Here is a 13748-nt window from a genome sequence, read left to right as displayed (position 1 = left end):
CTGGGATCAAAGGCATGCAACACCACCAAGCGATATTTATATTTTTTTAGTTTTAATTTTTATAAAGGCCAAAACTGGCAGCCTGTTAAAAAACAAAAAAAACCTGCAGCCAGGCATGGTGGCACATGCATTTAATTCCAGTACTTAGGAGGCAGAGGTATGTAGATCTTGTGAGTTTGAGGCCAGCCTGGTCAATAAGTGAGTTCTAAGCCAGCCAGGGCTATATAGAGAGATCCTATCTTATGCAAAATCAGAACCAACAAGAACAGCTACAAAAATACCTAACTGTGAAAAATTAGAGACTTTTAAAGTTTTCTGATGTAACTGTCATTCAAGTCCAGACCAGCCTGGGGTACATAGTGAGACCCTGTCTCAAAACACCAAGAAGAGAGGGGAAGGGGGTGAAGGGCCAGTCATCATTACCACTTGAACTTCAAGAATTAGGTCTGCCTTTGGTCCACGGTTGAACATGTAACACAGTTTTTGCTTCTTCCATTGTAGATCTATGTGTCCGAGGTGCCGTTCCTAAAGAACAGGGCTAGGGGAGGGTACAAAGGGTGATTCCATTTTTGTCCAGGGAATACTTGAAGTGTCGAGGTGTGTCATCTGTTGTGATGGAGTTTAAAGATCCCCGCAGGGTCAGGAACAAACCAGCTTTCCCATAAGTCGTTGTGAACACTAGGAAAGTCCCAGGGCTTATGTCTTCCGTTCCAGTGGAGTAGTTTAGCGTCCTGCAGAAAACGCTCCGAATATCTTGCATCAGGGTTCCAGCCTTCAGTGTGTGCAGAGGAGAATAGGCTTGTTAGTGAATACAGTTTCCAGGAAACACTGGACACAAGCTCACAGTAAAGGTTTCCACTTAGCAGTCACACCTCAGATGAACCTCACTGGTGTGATACTACAGTGCACACAGCTTATAGAGTAAATAAACCACAGGACTATACAGTGAAGAAATCTTAATACTGCCATTCCTCGGACTATTCTACAGGACTTCGAGAAGGTCATGCACATAGAATTTATAAAAAATACATATCCTCACTGGGTGGTGGTGGCGCACACCTCTAATCCCAGCACTCGGATGGTAGAGGCCACCTAGGTCTACAGAGTGAGTTCCAGGACAGCCACGGCTATACAGAGAAACTCTGTCTCGGGGGAAAAAAATACATATCCTCTGCTGCTAAGTTTCTTTCCATAACTGAAACTCTATTGAGCAGAAGAATGATTACTGGAAGCTGTTCTGCTGCTGCATGCCAGCAACAACAGAGCCTGGCTTCTGTCACTCATTAGCACAGATGGGGCTGCAGCTGCCTGAGAGAAGCTCCTCAGCCTGTGGTTAGAATGACCAGCTTCCAGCCAGTCTCCACAAAGGAACCCACATCTGGGAGGAGGCATCACTTCACCTCAGCTCCATGACACTCTGGAACTACCCCAGAGTCTGAGAGATGAAATTACTTCTAACTAATTTGTTTTTTATATGCTAAGTCTTTCTGTTTAGACCCAGACTTAGTGCATCATATCATTACTGTTGCTTCCTCGTCTAAAACAAAACCAGATCACTTTTCAAACCATTGCTACATAGACTGACTACAGACCTTGCCTGATTCAGACTTTACAGAGGAAAAGGGTCATTTTCCTAGGAAGATTATGACCTTCTTGAATGTCAGTAGTTGGTCATTCGCAAGGTGTGATTCTGAGTCTGCTCCAGATCACAAAGTGCTTGCCTTTTTCTTTTGTGCACATGTATCTGTGCATGTGGATGTGCACATGGCCATGTATGGAAGGCCAAAGTTGACATCAGCTTTCTTATAATTTCTTTCCAGTTTTGAAGCAGTGACCTCTCACTTAAACCCAGAGCTTGCCAGTGTGGCTGGTCTAGCTAGCCAGAGAACCCCGTCTCTGTCCCCTGAGTCCTGGGATTGCTGGCTTTGTTGGCTTTCTAGGGTCCTGGGGACTGGAATTGTTCTCATACTTGCATGGCAAGTATTTTTATGCCCTGAGCCATATTCCCAGCCCGGCTTCACACAGCTCCTCTTACAAATATTATTGATCTCTGCTTTTGGTGGGATTTTTGTCTATGGAAATGGTGAGAGTTGACCTAATAGCAATAAAGTGCCAGGTATCTAAGGTCATTGTGTGCCATTATACACCAGCAGGTTCTGTCCACGATGTTCGGTAGAACCTTGCAGAGTGGAAGTTCTATGCTAAGCATCAGTCTGTACGCTTTTCTTTTCTTTCTTTTTTTTTTTAAATAAATCTTTATTGTTTTTAAATAGATTTTTATTTCATGTGCATTGCATGTCTGTGTGAGGGTGTCAGATCCCTTGGAACTGGAATTACAGACAGTTGTGAGTGGCCATGTAGGTGCTGGGAATTGAACCTGGGTCCACTTAAAGAGCAGCCAGTGCTCAGGAATCCTAGAATGTACCGTCTGGCAACTAAAGAGAGCAGCTGCATTTGAAGATTCTGAGCCTAAGGGTTAAGGAGGTGGGGTGACAGGTTTCAAGCCCTAGGCTATAGGCAGCGCGGTGGTGGTCACTGGGTGAAATGTGCACCTCCCTTGCTTCCTGGCACTACTTACCAAGGTGCCGAATGTGCCACAGAGGGTTGATGGTGGAATACTTCCCATGAAACACAATCAGCATCGGCGAGGTAGCCACTCCTCCTCCCAGGGAGCTGCTGTAGAGGTTTTCTCTAAGAAATGAGATAGAAAACCGACATTGGGTCTGGAGCCTTCACAGACACCAAGTCAATGATAATATGGTCGTTCAAAAAAAGATGTGAGGCTTTCCTTTCCCACTTCTCCCCAACTTTTAATTTTTAGCTAGGGGTTTTGTTGTTAGAAACGGTCTCCTGTGGATCAAATTGGCCTTTAAGTCCCCCTATAGCTGAGGATAGCCCTGAGTCAAGCCTGCTGCCTTCACTCCGACACGCTGGGGTAGTAGGATGTACTGTCACACCTACCTCCCAATTTTTTTTTTCTTACTTTTAAAACTATCAAACTTCAAAATGTAGACAACCAGGAACTCCCGTACACATCATGTAGAATCACATGACCCATGCACATGATCCAGAGTCACAATCTCCCATGTATGTCCCCTGAGGTCACGCTCTCATGTCCATGAGGTCACACCCCTCTGCATGTCATCTAGACTGGCAGTGTTCATACTTGTTAATATCTTTTTTTTTTTTTTTTTTTTTTGGTTTTTCGAGACAGGGTTTCTCTGTAGCTTTGCGCCTTTCCTGGATCTCGCTCTGTAGACCAGGCTAGCCTCGAACTCACAAAGATCCGCCTGCCTCTGCCTCCCGAGTGCTGGGATTAAAGGTGTGCGCCACCACTGCCCGGCAACTTGTTAATATCTTGTCACTAATGCTCAAGGTTTTTTATGGTCCGCACAGGAGATCAAATTCTGATCCTATATTGAAACTGCTCACAAGTTCAGTGTTAGGATGGCATTAAGACACAGGAGAGGGGCTGGAGAGATGGTTCAACAGTTAAGAGCTGGTGCTCATACAAAGGACCCATCTTCAAGACTCCCAGCCCCCAGGTGGTGACTCTCAGCCACCTGTGACTCCAGTTCCAAGGATCCAACACCCTCTTCTGGCCCCCAAGGATACCAGGTATGCGTGTGGTGCATAGACGTACAGGAAGGAAGCAGAACACCACACACATAAAATTAAAAATAGTTTTGTTTTTAAAAATTGGGGGAAAAATCAAGCCAGGTGTAGTGGCACATGCCTTTAATCCCAGCACTCGGGAGGCAGAGGCAGGTGGATCTCTGGGAGTTCGAGGTCAGCCTGGTCTACAAAGCAAGTTCTAGGACAGCCAAGGTGGTCGGCTACACACGAGAAACCCTGTCTTGGGGGAAAAAAAAATCAAAAGGATTTTTAAAAAAATGCAGGTTCTATGAAATTTGACTTAAAAGTAGGTCTAGGGCCGGGTGTGTCGGCGCACGACTTTAATCCCAGCGTATTGGTGGCAGACGCCAGTCTGGTTTCACAGCAAGTTTCAGGCCAGCAGGCCAGGGCTACAGAGTGAGACCCTGTCCCCCTCAGACAGCAGACTATAAAAGAAACTCAAAATAAATGAAGATTCCTCAGTGGAAAAGGTTCAACTCACATTACAAAGCAACTTACTAGGAAAATGGAATGAACCCTGATCTCACAGCATCGTTTTTTCAGATTTCTATCATTTGGGGAAAGATCTTCATCCAAGCCCCTTTTCTTGGCCAACAGGTTCTATGAACGTCTGACCTCAAATTTTTGTTGTTGTTTTGTTTTAACTCTTGAGCTATACAAAAATTAGCTGAGCCATTTTTTTCCCATTGGGATCAATGCTGGCAGAGAATCCCGCGCATACATACTCCACGTTCTTTTGCATCCATTTTTCCAGCTGCTTGGTGATGCGCTGATGTTTCCACTCGGTCATGTTGGCGACAATCACACCAGGATTGAATGAGCAGGTGCTGGGGCTGATGCCAAGGTCCTTAATGGTCTTCTTCCGGTAGTCCAGATAGCCCATGTATGTGTTCTGCAAAAGAGCGGGATGGGGGTCTGCTGTTTCTGCTGTTTCTCTCAGAGCTGTTGTGCAGCATCCCTGGGCTTCCTCCCGTGGCACGAGCAGCTTGCTTTTGGTGCGTTTTGTTGTTTGAGGTAGGGTCTCAATATGTAGCTCTGGCTGTCCTGGAACTCACTATGTAGACCAGACTGGCCTCAAACTTACAACAGAGACCTGCCCGCCTCTGCCTCTCCAGTGCTGGGATTACAGGCATGTGCCACCGTGCCCAGCGTGGGTGTGTGTGTGTGTGTGTGTGTGTGTGTGTGTGTGTGTGTGTGTGCGCGCGCGCGCGCGCGCGTGCGCGTGCGCATGCGCGCACGCACATGCCACAGTGCATGTGTACGTGTCAAAGGACCGGCTTCCAGAGCAAGTGTTTTTACGCGCCGAGCTAGCTCACTGCTCTCCATCGCTGTTTGTGCCTCTTTTTCCATCTGAATACTCAGTGCCCCGCTCCCAGTCCCAGCACCTGTCATTTTTTCTCACTCCACTGGCAGCCCGTCCTGTTTCAGGCCTCTAAATTCCATCTGTCTGACACTCCGGTCTCTCTAGCCTTCCAGCTGCCACATCTGCCTAGTTGGTGTTGCATTTTTTTCTTGTTTTTATTTTATTTTATTTTTATTTTTTTTCCAAGATAGGGTTTCTCTGTCTAACAGCCCTGGCTATCCTGGAACTCGCTTTATAAACCAGGCTGGCCTGGAACTCACAGAGATCCACCTGCCTCTGCCTCTGCCTCTAGTGTTGCTTTCTTGATGCTTAAGCAGCTCCAACAGGCAACATGTACCAAGTCCTGTCTTAAAGCTGGCTCCCTGCCACATGCCGCCTCAGGAAATAGTGTTTCTGTCTGTCTTGTTATTTAAGCAGAAGCCCAGGGTCATTAGACCATCCTTAGCTGCTCTTTATCCAAACCTATTACTCCTGTTTGTCCAGCTTGAAGATGCCTCCTGACACCAGCCAGTCCCCGCACTCAGTGCAGCCTTCAACACGGGTGCTATGCATTGCTCCCTTTTAAAATGGTCTTATTTTTATCTTATGTGCATGAGTATTTTGCCTGTATGCATGTTTATGCACCGTGTGTGCCTGGTGCCCAAGGAAGCCAGAAGAGGGTGTTGGGTCCCCTGGAACTGGAGTTACGTAGAGTTGTGAGCTGCTGTGTAGGTACCAGGAACCCAGGAATGGCCTGTGGTGATGCGCAACACAGCAGCCATCATTTTTAGGGCACTTGCCATACCCCATTGCAGCTCACAAACACAACAGGATAGATAGTGCCCGTGCCATGTTTCAGATCAGGAAAGTGAGACTTAACGGTTACAGAAATGGGCCCGAGTGGGTGGAAATAGAGCCCCTCCTACCATCCCGGTCCCCTGGAAGTTCCCACTGGCTTTGGATGGAGAGATTGTGATAATTTTGAGTTGTGGAGGAGGAATAGAGGGCCAGAGAAGAAGGGTAAGGTAGGATTTCTAAGAGAGCATGCTCACCTGCAGCCCCACGATTCGGTTGTTGTCTTGAGCGGAGGGCAAATCACAGTCATCCGAGAAGGCCGCTGCATGGCCCAGAGCCAAGGTGGTGTCGTACAGTTCCTGGATGTCACCTGCGTTCAGGAGGATTAGCAATTAAAACACAGCAGGTAGCCGGGCGGTGGTGGCGCCTTTAATCCCAGCACTCGGGAGGCAGAGCCAGGCGGATCTCTGTGAGTTCGAGGCCAGCCTGGGCTACCAACTGAGTTCCAGGAAAAGCGCAAAGCTACACAGAGAAACCCTGTCTCAAAAAACCAAAAAAAAAAAAAAAAAAATTATCTTGGGGCTAGAAAGAACCTTAGCTTAGTGCCTAACTTCAGTAGAGCAGAGAATACAGGGTCCCGCTTTTCCCATGCGTGGCGGTGTTAATAACAGCTCATGCCCATTGAGGGAACCACTACAAACAGCAGATGGGTGTTGGTCAGGTCTGTGGCTGGTAGTTTCTGAATGCTTATCTAACTTGCACATGGAAGAGAACAAATACAACATGCACACACGCAGCCAAGGCCACTACCAAGCGCCCTCAGTGACAATTATTTCTACATGTTTTAGGAATGCAGAGAAGATGCTACCAAGGTAATTAGAGCAGACTTGGCAGTCAGAGAGGTTGCCACCGGATGACCCAGGGAATTATCAAACCTTGCTTGCAAAATAGGCCCAGTTTTACAACAATGCTGTGTTCACTTCACAAAGAGTCGGAAGCCAGCCAGCTCCATGGAAAATGAGGAGAAAGTATGTCGCTCTCCTTGGGAGCGGTGCCCTTGCAAGGGTTCTGGGCGGTGAGTGAGTGTACCTTGCACAATGACATCATCGTCCAAATAGATGACCTTCTCATGTTGATGGATAAGCAGAGGGAGATAAAATCGAACGAAGTTCAGCTGTTAAAACAAGAGAAACAGGTGGGGAAAGGCATATGGCTCAAGGTTGTCTGGTACCCACAAGTCAGCTCTGACCATGGCCCGTTGAGCCCCAAGTGTGGAACGGAATAAAATGGGCTAAAGTGATGCCTCATCCAGGCTTTCAGCACCCGGTCCTCCGCGCTCTGAGGATGAGGCCAGGCTGGCCCAGAGAAGCTCTTCTAAATCCAGTCCCCACCTCTCTCCATCTCCTTCTCCCTCTCCCTCCCCCACCCCCCACGCCTCAGTAACAAGCCCAGCCTTTTAGCGTCTTAATCCAGAAAACAGAAACATGAGTCTGTAGGGTTTTCATTAGTGCCATTCAGTTATCATGATCAGCTAACAGTAGAGCCTGTCACAGGCAGAGGCTTTAGAACTTAATTGGAAAGGATGGATTTACGTGGACTGTATACAGGAGGAAGCCAGTTTCTACAAATTGCCATCAGAAACTGCTTTTGGACTGGAAAGATGGCTCAACATGTAAGCATGAGGCCCTGAGCTTGGTACCCACTTGGTAGGTACCCAGCACCCACATGAAAAGATGACTGTAGCATACTTGTCTGAACCACCAGTGCTGGGGGAGGCAAGGTGGGGTTGGGAGAGGGGTGAGGAACTAGGGGGAGGCTGGAGAAAGGCTTGCTGGGGTTCACTGACACATAAGCATATCACAAACACACACACACACACACACACACACACACACACACTTCCGCTCTTCATGAAGGAGAGGGACTCTGTGGACACTCTTGCGAGAAAAATGACCCCCATAGCTGGCAAGAGCACGGATGTCTCCTGAAATATGATGTGGCCATCACTGAGGCTCATAGCTGTACACTGCTGGGTTTCCTTGGCTTTCGGAAGAATACGAGCTAACTAGTAATTAAGCACAGAAGATACAAGAACGGAAGTGCTTGGGAATAGTTTTGCCCACCTCCCTCCCCGGCCCGCCTCCCTCCCCCACCCATAGCCATCCTCACACACACAAATGTAGTCTACATTTTTATGCCTCATTTCTTCCCAGTAGCTTCATTGTGCTTATATAAACCATCTTAAATCCTTCCTGGAGCAGGTGGCTGCTAAGTTATAAATAAGCAGAGCTTTGTGGGGATCCAGCACTCATGAGTCTGAAATATCCTGTGTGCACCAGATGGTGTGCTGGCTAGTCTTATGTCAACTTGACACAAGCTAGAGTCATCCGAAAGGAAGGAGCCTCAGTTTAGGAAAGGCCTCCAGAAGATCCAGCTGTAGGGTATTTTCTTAATTAGTGACCAATGGGGAGGGCCCAGCCCATGGGGAGTGGTGCCATCCCTGGTTGGTGGTCCTGGGTTCTATAAGAAAGCAGGCTGAGCAAGCCATGGGGAGTAATCCAGTAAGCAGCACCCCTCCATGGCTCCTGCATCAGCTCCTGCCTCCGGGATCCTGCCCTGCGTGAGTCCCTGTCCTGACCTCCTTCAGTGATGGACAGTAATATGGAATAAACAGTTTACTCCCAGCTTGCTTTTTGGTCCTGGCGTTTTGCCACAGCAGTAGAAACCCTAACTAAGACAGATGGTGAGGCCAGGCATGGTGGCGCACACCTTTAATCCCAGCACTCGGGAGGCAGAGGCAGGAGGATCTCTGTGAGTTCGAGGCCAGCCTGGTCTACAGAGCGAGATCCAGGACAGCCAGGGCTGTTAGACAGAGAAGCCCTGTCTCGAACAACAACAACAACAACAACAACAAAGACAGGTGGCTGGGGATCTACAGTGTCCGTGAACTCAGGACTGTCCCCACCGTGGGTATGACTCTTACTCACAGGCTGGAGCAGCTCAGGCCTCGATGAGTCTGGTCTGATCTTCCCCTTGAGGACTACAGGGTTGAACTCCACAACTCTGAAGTTTATTTCTCTCAGTTTAGAATGTTCGATCCACTTTCTAAAGAGATGACCAGAAACCTCTAGTACACACTTCAGATCTTTCCTCCAGTTAGCTCGCATGCCATCCCAGGGCTAGTCTGTTCTGGCCTTAGAAAGTTAAGTGTCTGTCAACAGTTTTCATGCTATAAGTCCTTCTGATTCCTTCCCCATCTGGTCTAACTTCCCATCCCCCCTTTCCCCACCACCAATCTAACTCTTCCTGCAAAGGAAATTAACAAGACAGTAAGAACCAAGTATATTCCCACGTCCAAAAATCCTCCTGGGAAACTAGAGGAACACGACGTGTTCCTTCCTTATCAAGCTGCCACATGCCCCTGCTGAGACACGGGCAGCCCAGCCTGTGACTGTAGTCTTGTTCCCTCCTCTGACTCCAAAGGACGATGTCGCTCAGTCCCCTCCGCTGCCTCACCCTTCTTCTGTCCCCCACCCTCTCTCCTTTGTCACTCAGTCCCACAGGGTGTCTATCTTTCATCTGATTCGTTATGAGCATAGAGTGGTAGAAATCATCTCAAAACAGAGTTGGCGATGACCCAAGCCACCTACGGCAGCCTTTGCTGTTGATGGCAAATTGGCAGAAGAGGGCTGGGGGTCGGTGTTCGGCGGCAGAACTCTGGCCACTGGTGCTGGGAACGTGGCAGTTGTTCCGGAAGTGTATTTGCTTGTGGTGACTGACTGAGAGGTACAGTGGGTCCATACCTCTCTCTACTCTTGTGTTCTCCTTCAATAAGGACTGGTTGTAAAATAGTTAAACATTGCGGGGGGACCCACAGCCAGGAACTGGGAGATAGCCCACTCTGTTGACCATCTATAACTCTGTGAATGTGTGATCTATTCTTCTTTGGTTGGTTGGTTGGTTGGTTGGTTATTTGGCTAGTTTGGTTAGTTGGGAGAATGCCTCCCCGTGCAGCCCAGTCTGGTCTCTAATCCACAACCCTCCTTCCTCAGCCTCTGAGTACCAAGCACAGTGTTGGCCGTTGGTGGTTGTGTTGTTCATAGAGCTGGGGATGGAATTCGGGGCCTTGGTGTCTGTTCATAGTTTATGTTCATTTTCCCACTAAGTTTAACATTTAAAAGTTTTTTTCAACAATTCTTCATTATAAGCCATACTTTTTACTAATGGATTTTATAACTAATCTCACTCACTGTTCTTCATTATTCAGAAGTTCTTGTGTTATACAGGGAAGTCTGTCAGCTTTTTCTTCTAATTCCTGGGTCAGGGAGCTACTGTCCCAGATTACACAGTTATCCTGCATTTCTAAAGCACATTTGAATTTTGATTTTCTGTTGATTTCTTCTTACTCTACCTCCAGTTCATTTTTTTTGGTATGGCATGTCATAGGGAAAATAAGTTCAGAGTTACAATATGACCTATAAAGTTATATTACTGCAAGTTTGCTGTTCAAACATTACAGGTCAGGTGAGATTCGGTGGTCGAGCCTGTGTTTAATCTGTGTGAGACATGGATTGAATCTCCAGCCCCTTTCCCCCAAAAATATAGTTAGTAAGGATTATGCAAATATTCTCCTTGGTTAGGAAAACAGAGGGGAAATAAAAAAAACATTTTTTTCCGTCCTCTGCTGGGAATTGAACCCAGGTACTCACATACGCACTCTAACACTCAGCTACACCCCTACTCTGTTTTTACTTTTTATTTTGAATTTGGATCTCATAAAGTTGCCTAAGCTGGCCTTCCCTCTATAGCCCAGAGTGCTCCTCCAGGCTCCACCTCCTGAGTAGCTAGGATCACAGGTCTTCATCAACCTAGCTAAAAGAACAAATATTGAAAGATTTTCCGGTAAGCTGCTCCAGGACTGGGGCTCTTTAGTTCCCTAGACAGTTCACATCTACAGAAATCCCTGTCGTCCTGCTTGACTAATGAGGTTTTGATGACATTTGCTCATCTAGAAACACATTAGTCCAGCACAGTAAACCCAGGACTTCCTCTCAATAATTCTAATGACAGCTGTCAATCTAGAAGAAGAGGAAGGAGGAGGAGGAGGAAGAGGAGGAGGATGAGAAGGAGGAAGAGGAAGAAGGAAAGGAGGAAGAGGAGGAAGAGGTGGTGGTGAAGGTGGTAAGGGCCCATCTAAAGAGAAAAAAGATAAAAGAACATAGAACATTGCAAAACCACAGCATACAAACTACCGTATTCGAGTCAGAGTGTTCCGCAGTCCAACCACATAGAACACAATGTTGGCATCCGTGTTGCTGTAGATGCTGTTGATGGCGGCCATGGCCGCGCCCATCCTCCCTGCGGCCGCACAGATCACCACTGGAATCTCCTCCTCCATGTCCTCGGGGGACTCGGAATCATCATCTGAAAAAAACATCGACATCAGTAAGGAAGGTCCCAGGAGAGACATCTGCTGGGGAGGACGGCTTTCCAACATCCAGGCTCTCCCCAGCCCTTGGAAACGAGTGTGAAAATTTCAGCTCGCACATGGCCAAACACTAAAACTAATTCCCTTCCTGCAAAATGTGGTCAAGTTGGACAAATGGGAAGCTGTTTTAAGTGATGTGTGCATCTGTAGGGTCTGCACCCCAGAGTAATGCTCCATGCCAACCACCCTCCCTCCCCTGCCATGTTGGTATGATGTGGTGAAGACCTTCTTTGACTGAAAATACCTAAAGACATCAGAACCATAAGGTACCAAAGGACTTTGATCTGAAAGGCTGTGGAATCCACGCATCAGATTTTCAAGTGAAGACAGGGTAAACTTCTAAGTCCCTATTGCTCCGGGCCTCTTTTTCATATGCCAGCCCACGGCCTCCCACACATACAGCTGAAACACACAGAATGCAGAGCCTCACGGGCCCAGCATCGGAACTTGTGTGACCTGTACTGCTGTGGGTCTCTGCTGCTCTCCACTCCGTAGTCAAGTGTTAGCAGCAAGAGGAAGGAGTAACTAAGGGGCGTGGCTAGCACTCGTGAATGACCAATCATACTTCAGCACCAGAAGAGATGAAACACTGATGTTACCACATTATATTTCGGTGGCACAGTGAAAAATAACCAGTCTGTGTACAGCTGAGTTTTACTAAGCTTCCTCTCTCTTTGCAGACAGTTTTACAAAACCCCTCTTCTCACCTAGGTCCAAGGTAGTTACAGCTGATATTTAATTCAATAAACACTTACTGAAACAAATTACCAGGTGTATTTTGTATAACTTAATAAACATTAAATGGCTTCTCCATCTCTTTATATTTTTTTCTATCCACTTCTGTTTCTGCTACTAGAAAAAAGAACGTTCTCATGACGTATTTCCTGACTTGAGAGGATCTCATAATATACTTTGAAGGGGAAAAGAATATAAATTCTTAGCTGGTGTGTTGGCACATGGGGAGGCAGAGGTGGGTGGACCTCTGTGGGTCTGAAGCCAGCTTGGGCTGTATCATGAGTTCCAGGCCGGTTGGGGCCGAACAGTGAAACCCCGTCCATAAATAAAGAAATAATTCTTTCTGGTCTTTGATCCCAATGTGATACATACACTTCTACAAATTTATCTGTGGCTACTTATGAAATTGTAAGTGACTTTAATTTTGCTTCCTTGTATTTCTTACATTTTTTTTTTCAAATTCTCTAAGTAATCATGATTTTTTTTTTTTTTTTTTTTGAGACAGGGTTTCTCTGTGTAGCCCTGGCTGTCCTGGGACTCACTTTTCTAGACCAGGCTGGCCTCGAACTTACAGAGATCCACCTGCCTCTGCCTCCCGAATGCTGGGATTAAAGGAATTATTATTTTTTTAAATAAACAAATGAAATAATGTTTTGGAGGTAGCATCTCACATAGTCCGTGCCAGTCTCAAACCTACGCACAAGGATGACGTCTTCCCAGGTGGTTAGATAACTGCATCCAGTTTGAAAAAGCAAACCAGAGCAGACTTGTTTACGGACTGTTCACTGAGGGGTACACTGTCACCGGGCAGCTGTGTGAGGAGATCTAACTGATGCAGGCTTGGCTGTGCAGCTCATCACTGGTGGTTTTTCGGCAATACCAGACTCCTCCTGATTTCCTCAACACCAGGAGCACACGTGTGCATGTGTGCGTGCGTGCGTGCGTGCGTGCGTGCGTGCGTGTGTGTGTGTGTGTGTGTGTGTGTGTCTGTGTCTGTGTCTGTGTGCCTATGTCTCTGTGTATGTCTGTGTCTTCTAACAAGCCCTCCATGTGACATAGGCTACATTTTGAATGGCACTGATCATCCCAGAGCATAACCCAGCTGCTGTCCTGGGGAAGATGTTTTACAGGCTGCCCCCTTCACCACGTTGTCATTTGCCCCCAGCCCAACCACTGAAAGGACCCCGTGGAAAACATCGAAACCACCTTCTGGGGTGTCTTGTTGACAGACCCCATAGGTACTCACCTGCTTCGTTCTTGAGGACAGCTCCCTTATGAACTTTCTTGTACAGAATCCCACAAAGGGTCAGGGCCAGAAGGAAGAGCAGCACCTGATTAACTGAAATGAAGAGGAAACACATCAAAGTCTGACCAGTCAACCTCAAACCACTAAAAAAAACATCCTGAACGGCAGCGTGGGCAGACATACAGAGGACATGGCAGTCTGGGGCTGAGCACAAACAGCATGTGGAGTACTGCATTGATCTGGTGTACTGTGGCCACTTCCTCAAAGCACTAGGAAGACCCAGACCCAGGCAGTCTGATGGCGGAGGCCTCAAAACCAATCATCACAGGAGGCTGCCTTGCATGAATATTTGATCCGTAGTATAAACAGCTTCATTTCTAGGATGCCTCTTACGAGCTACTGCTAATTCTGAACAGGCTTAAAGTTGTAGACGTTAGTTGCGTTTCAGTTGATTCAGATGCCAGTGGAGGATGACGTGCAGAAAAGCCTGGCTCCGGGCCAGGACC

General features: G+C 47.3%; 1 protein-coding gene across 2 annotated transcripts in view; it reads right to left on the bottom strand.

Annotated features, from left to right (window-relative positions):
* Positions 1-286: 286 nt before the first annotated feature.
* The window catches only part of Glt8d2 (glycosyltransferase 8 domain containing 2), a 34632-nt gene continuing 21170 nt past the window's right edge, over positions 287-13748 (bottom strand). For both annotated transcript variants that reach the window (XM_052753012.1, XM_052753011.1), the window contains exons 3-10: positions 13243-13335; positions 11026-11197; positions 8761-8878; positions 6863-6947; positions 6031-6143; positions 4362-4528; positions 2579-2691; positions 287-772 (exon numbers count right to left, since the gene is read on the bottom strand). In XM_052753012.1, coding sequence (XP_052608972.1) covers positions 603-772; positions 2579-2691; positions 4362-4528; positions 6031-6143; positions 6863-6947; positions 8761-8878; positions 11026-11197; positions 13243-13335 — 1031 coding nt within the window. In that variant the 3' untranslated portion in view covers positions 287-602. The remainder of the gene's footprint in view (positions 773-2578; positions 2692-4361; positions 4529-6030; positions 6144-6862; positions 6948-8760; positions 8879-11025; positions 11198-13242; positions 13336-13748) is intronic.

This window comes from Peromyscus californicus, unplaced genomic scaffold (genome assembly GCF_007827085.1).
Source record: "Peromyscus californicus insignis strain IS unplaced genomic scaffold, ASM782708v3 Scaffold_24__1_contigs__length_46423439, whole genome shotgun sequence".
Taxonomy (NCBI): Eukaryota; Metazoa; Chordata; class Mammalia; order Rodentia; family Cricetidae; genus Peromyscus; species Peromyscus californicus.
This window is presented reverse-complemented; position numbering and strand designations above follow the sequence as displayed.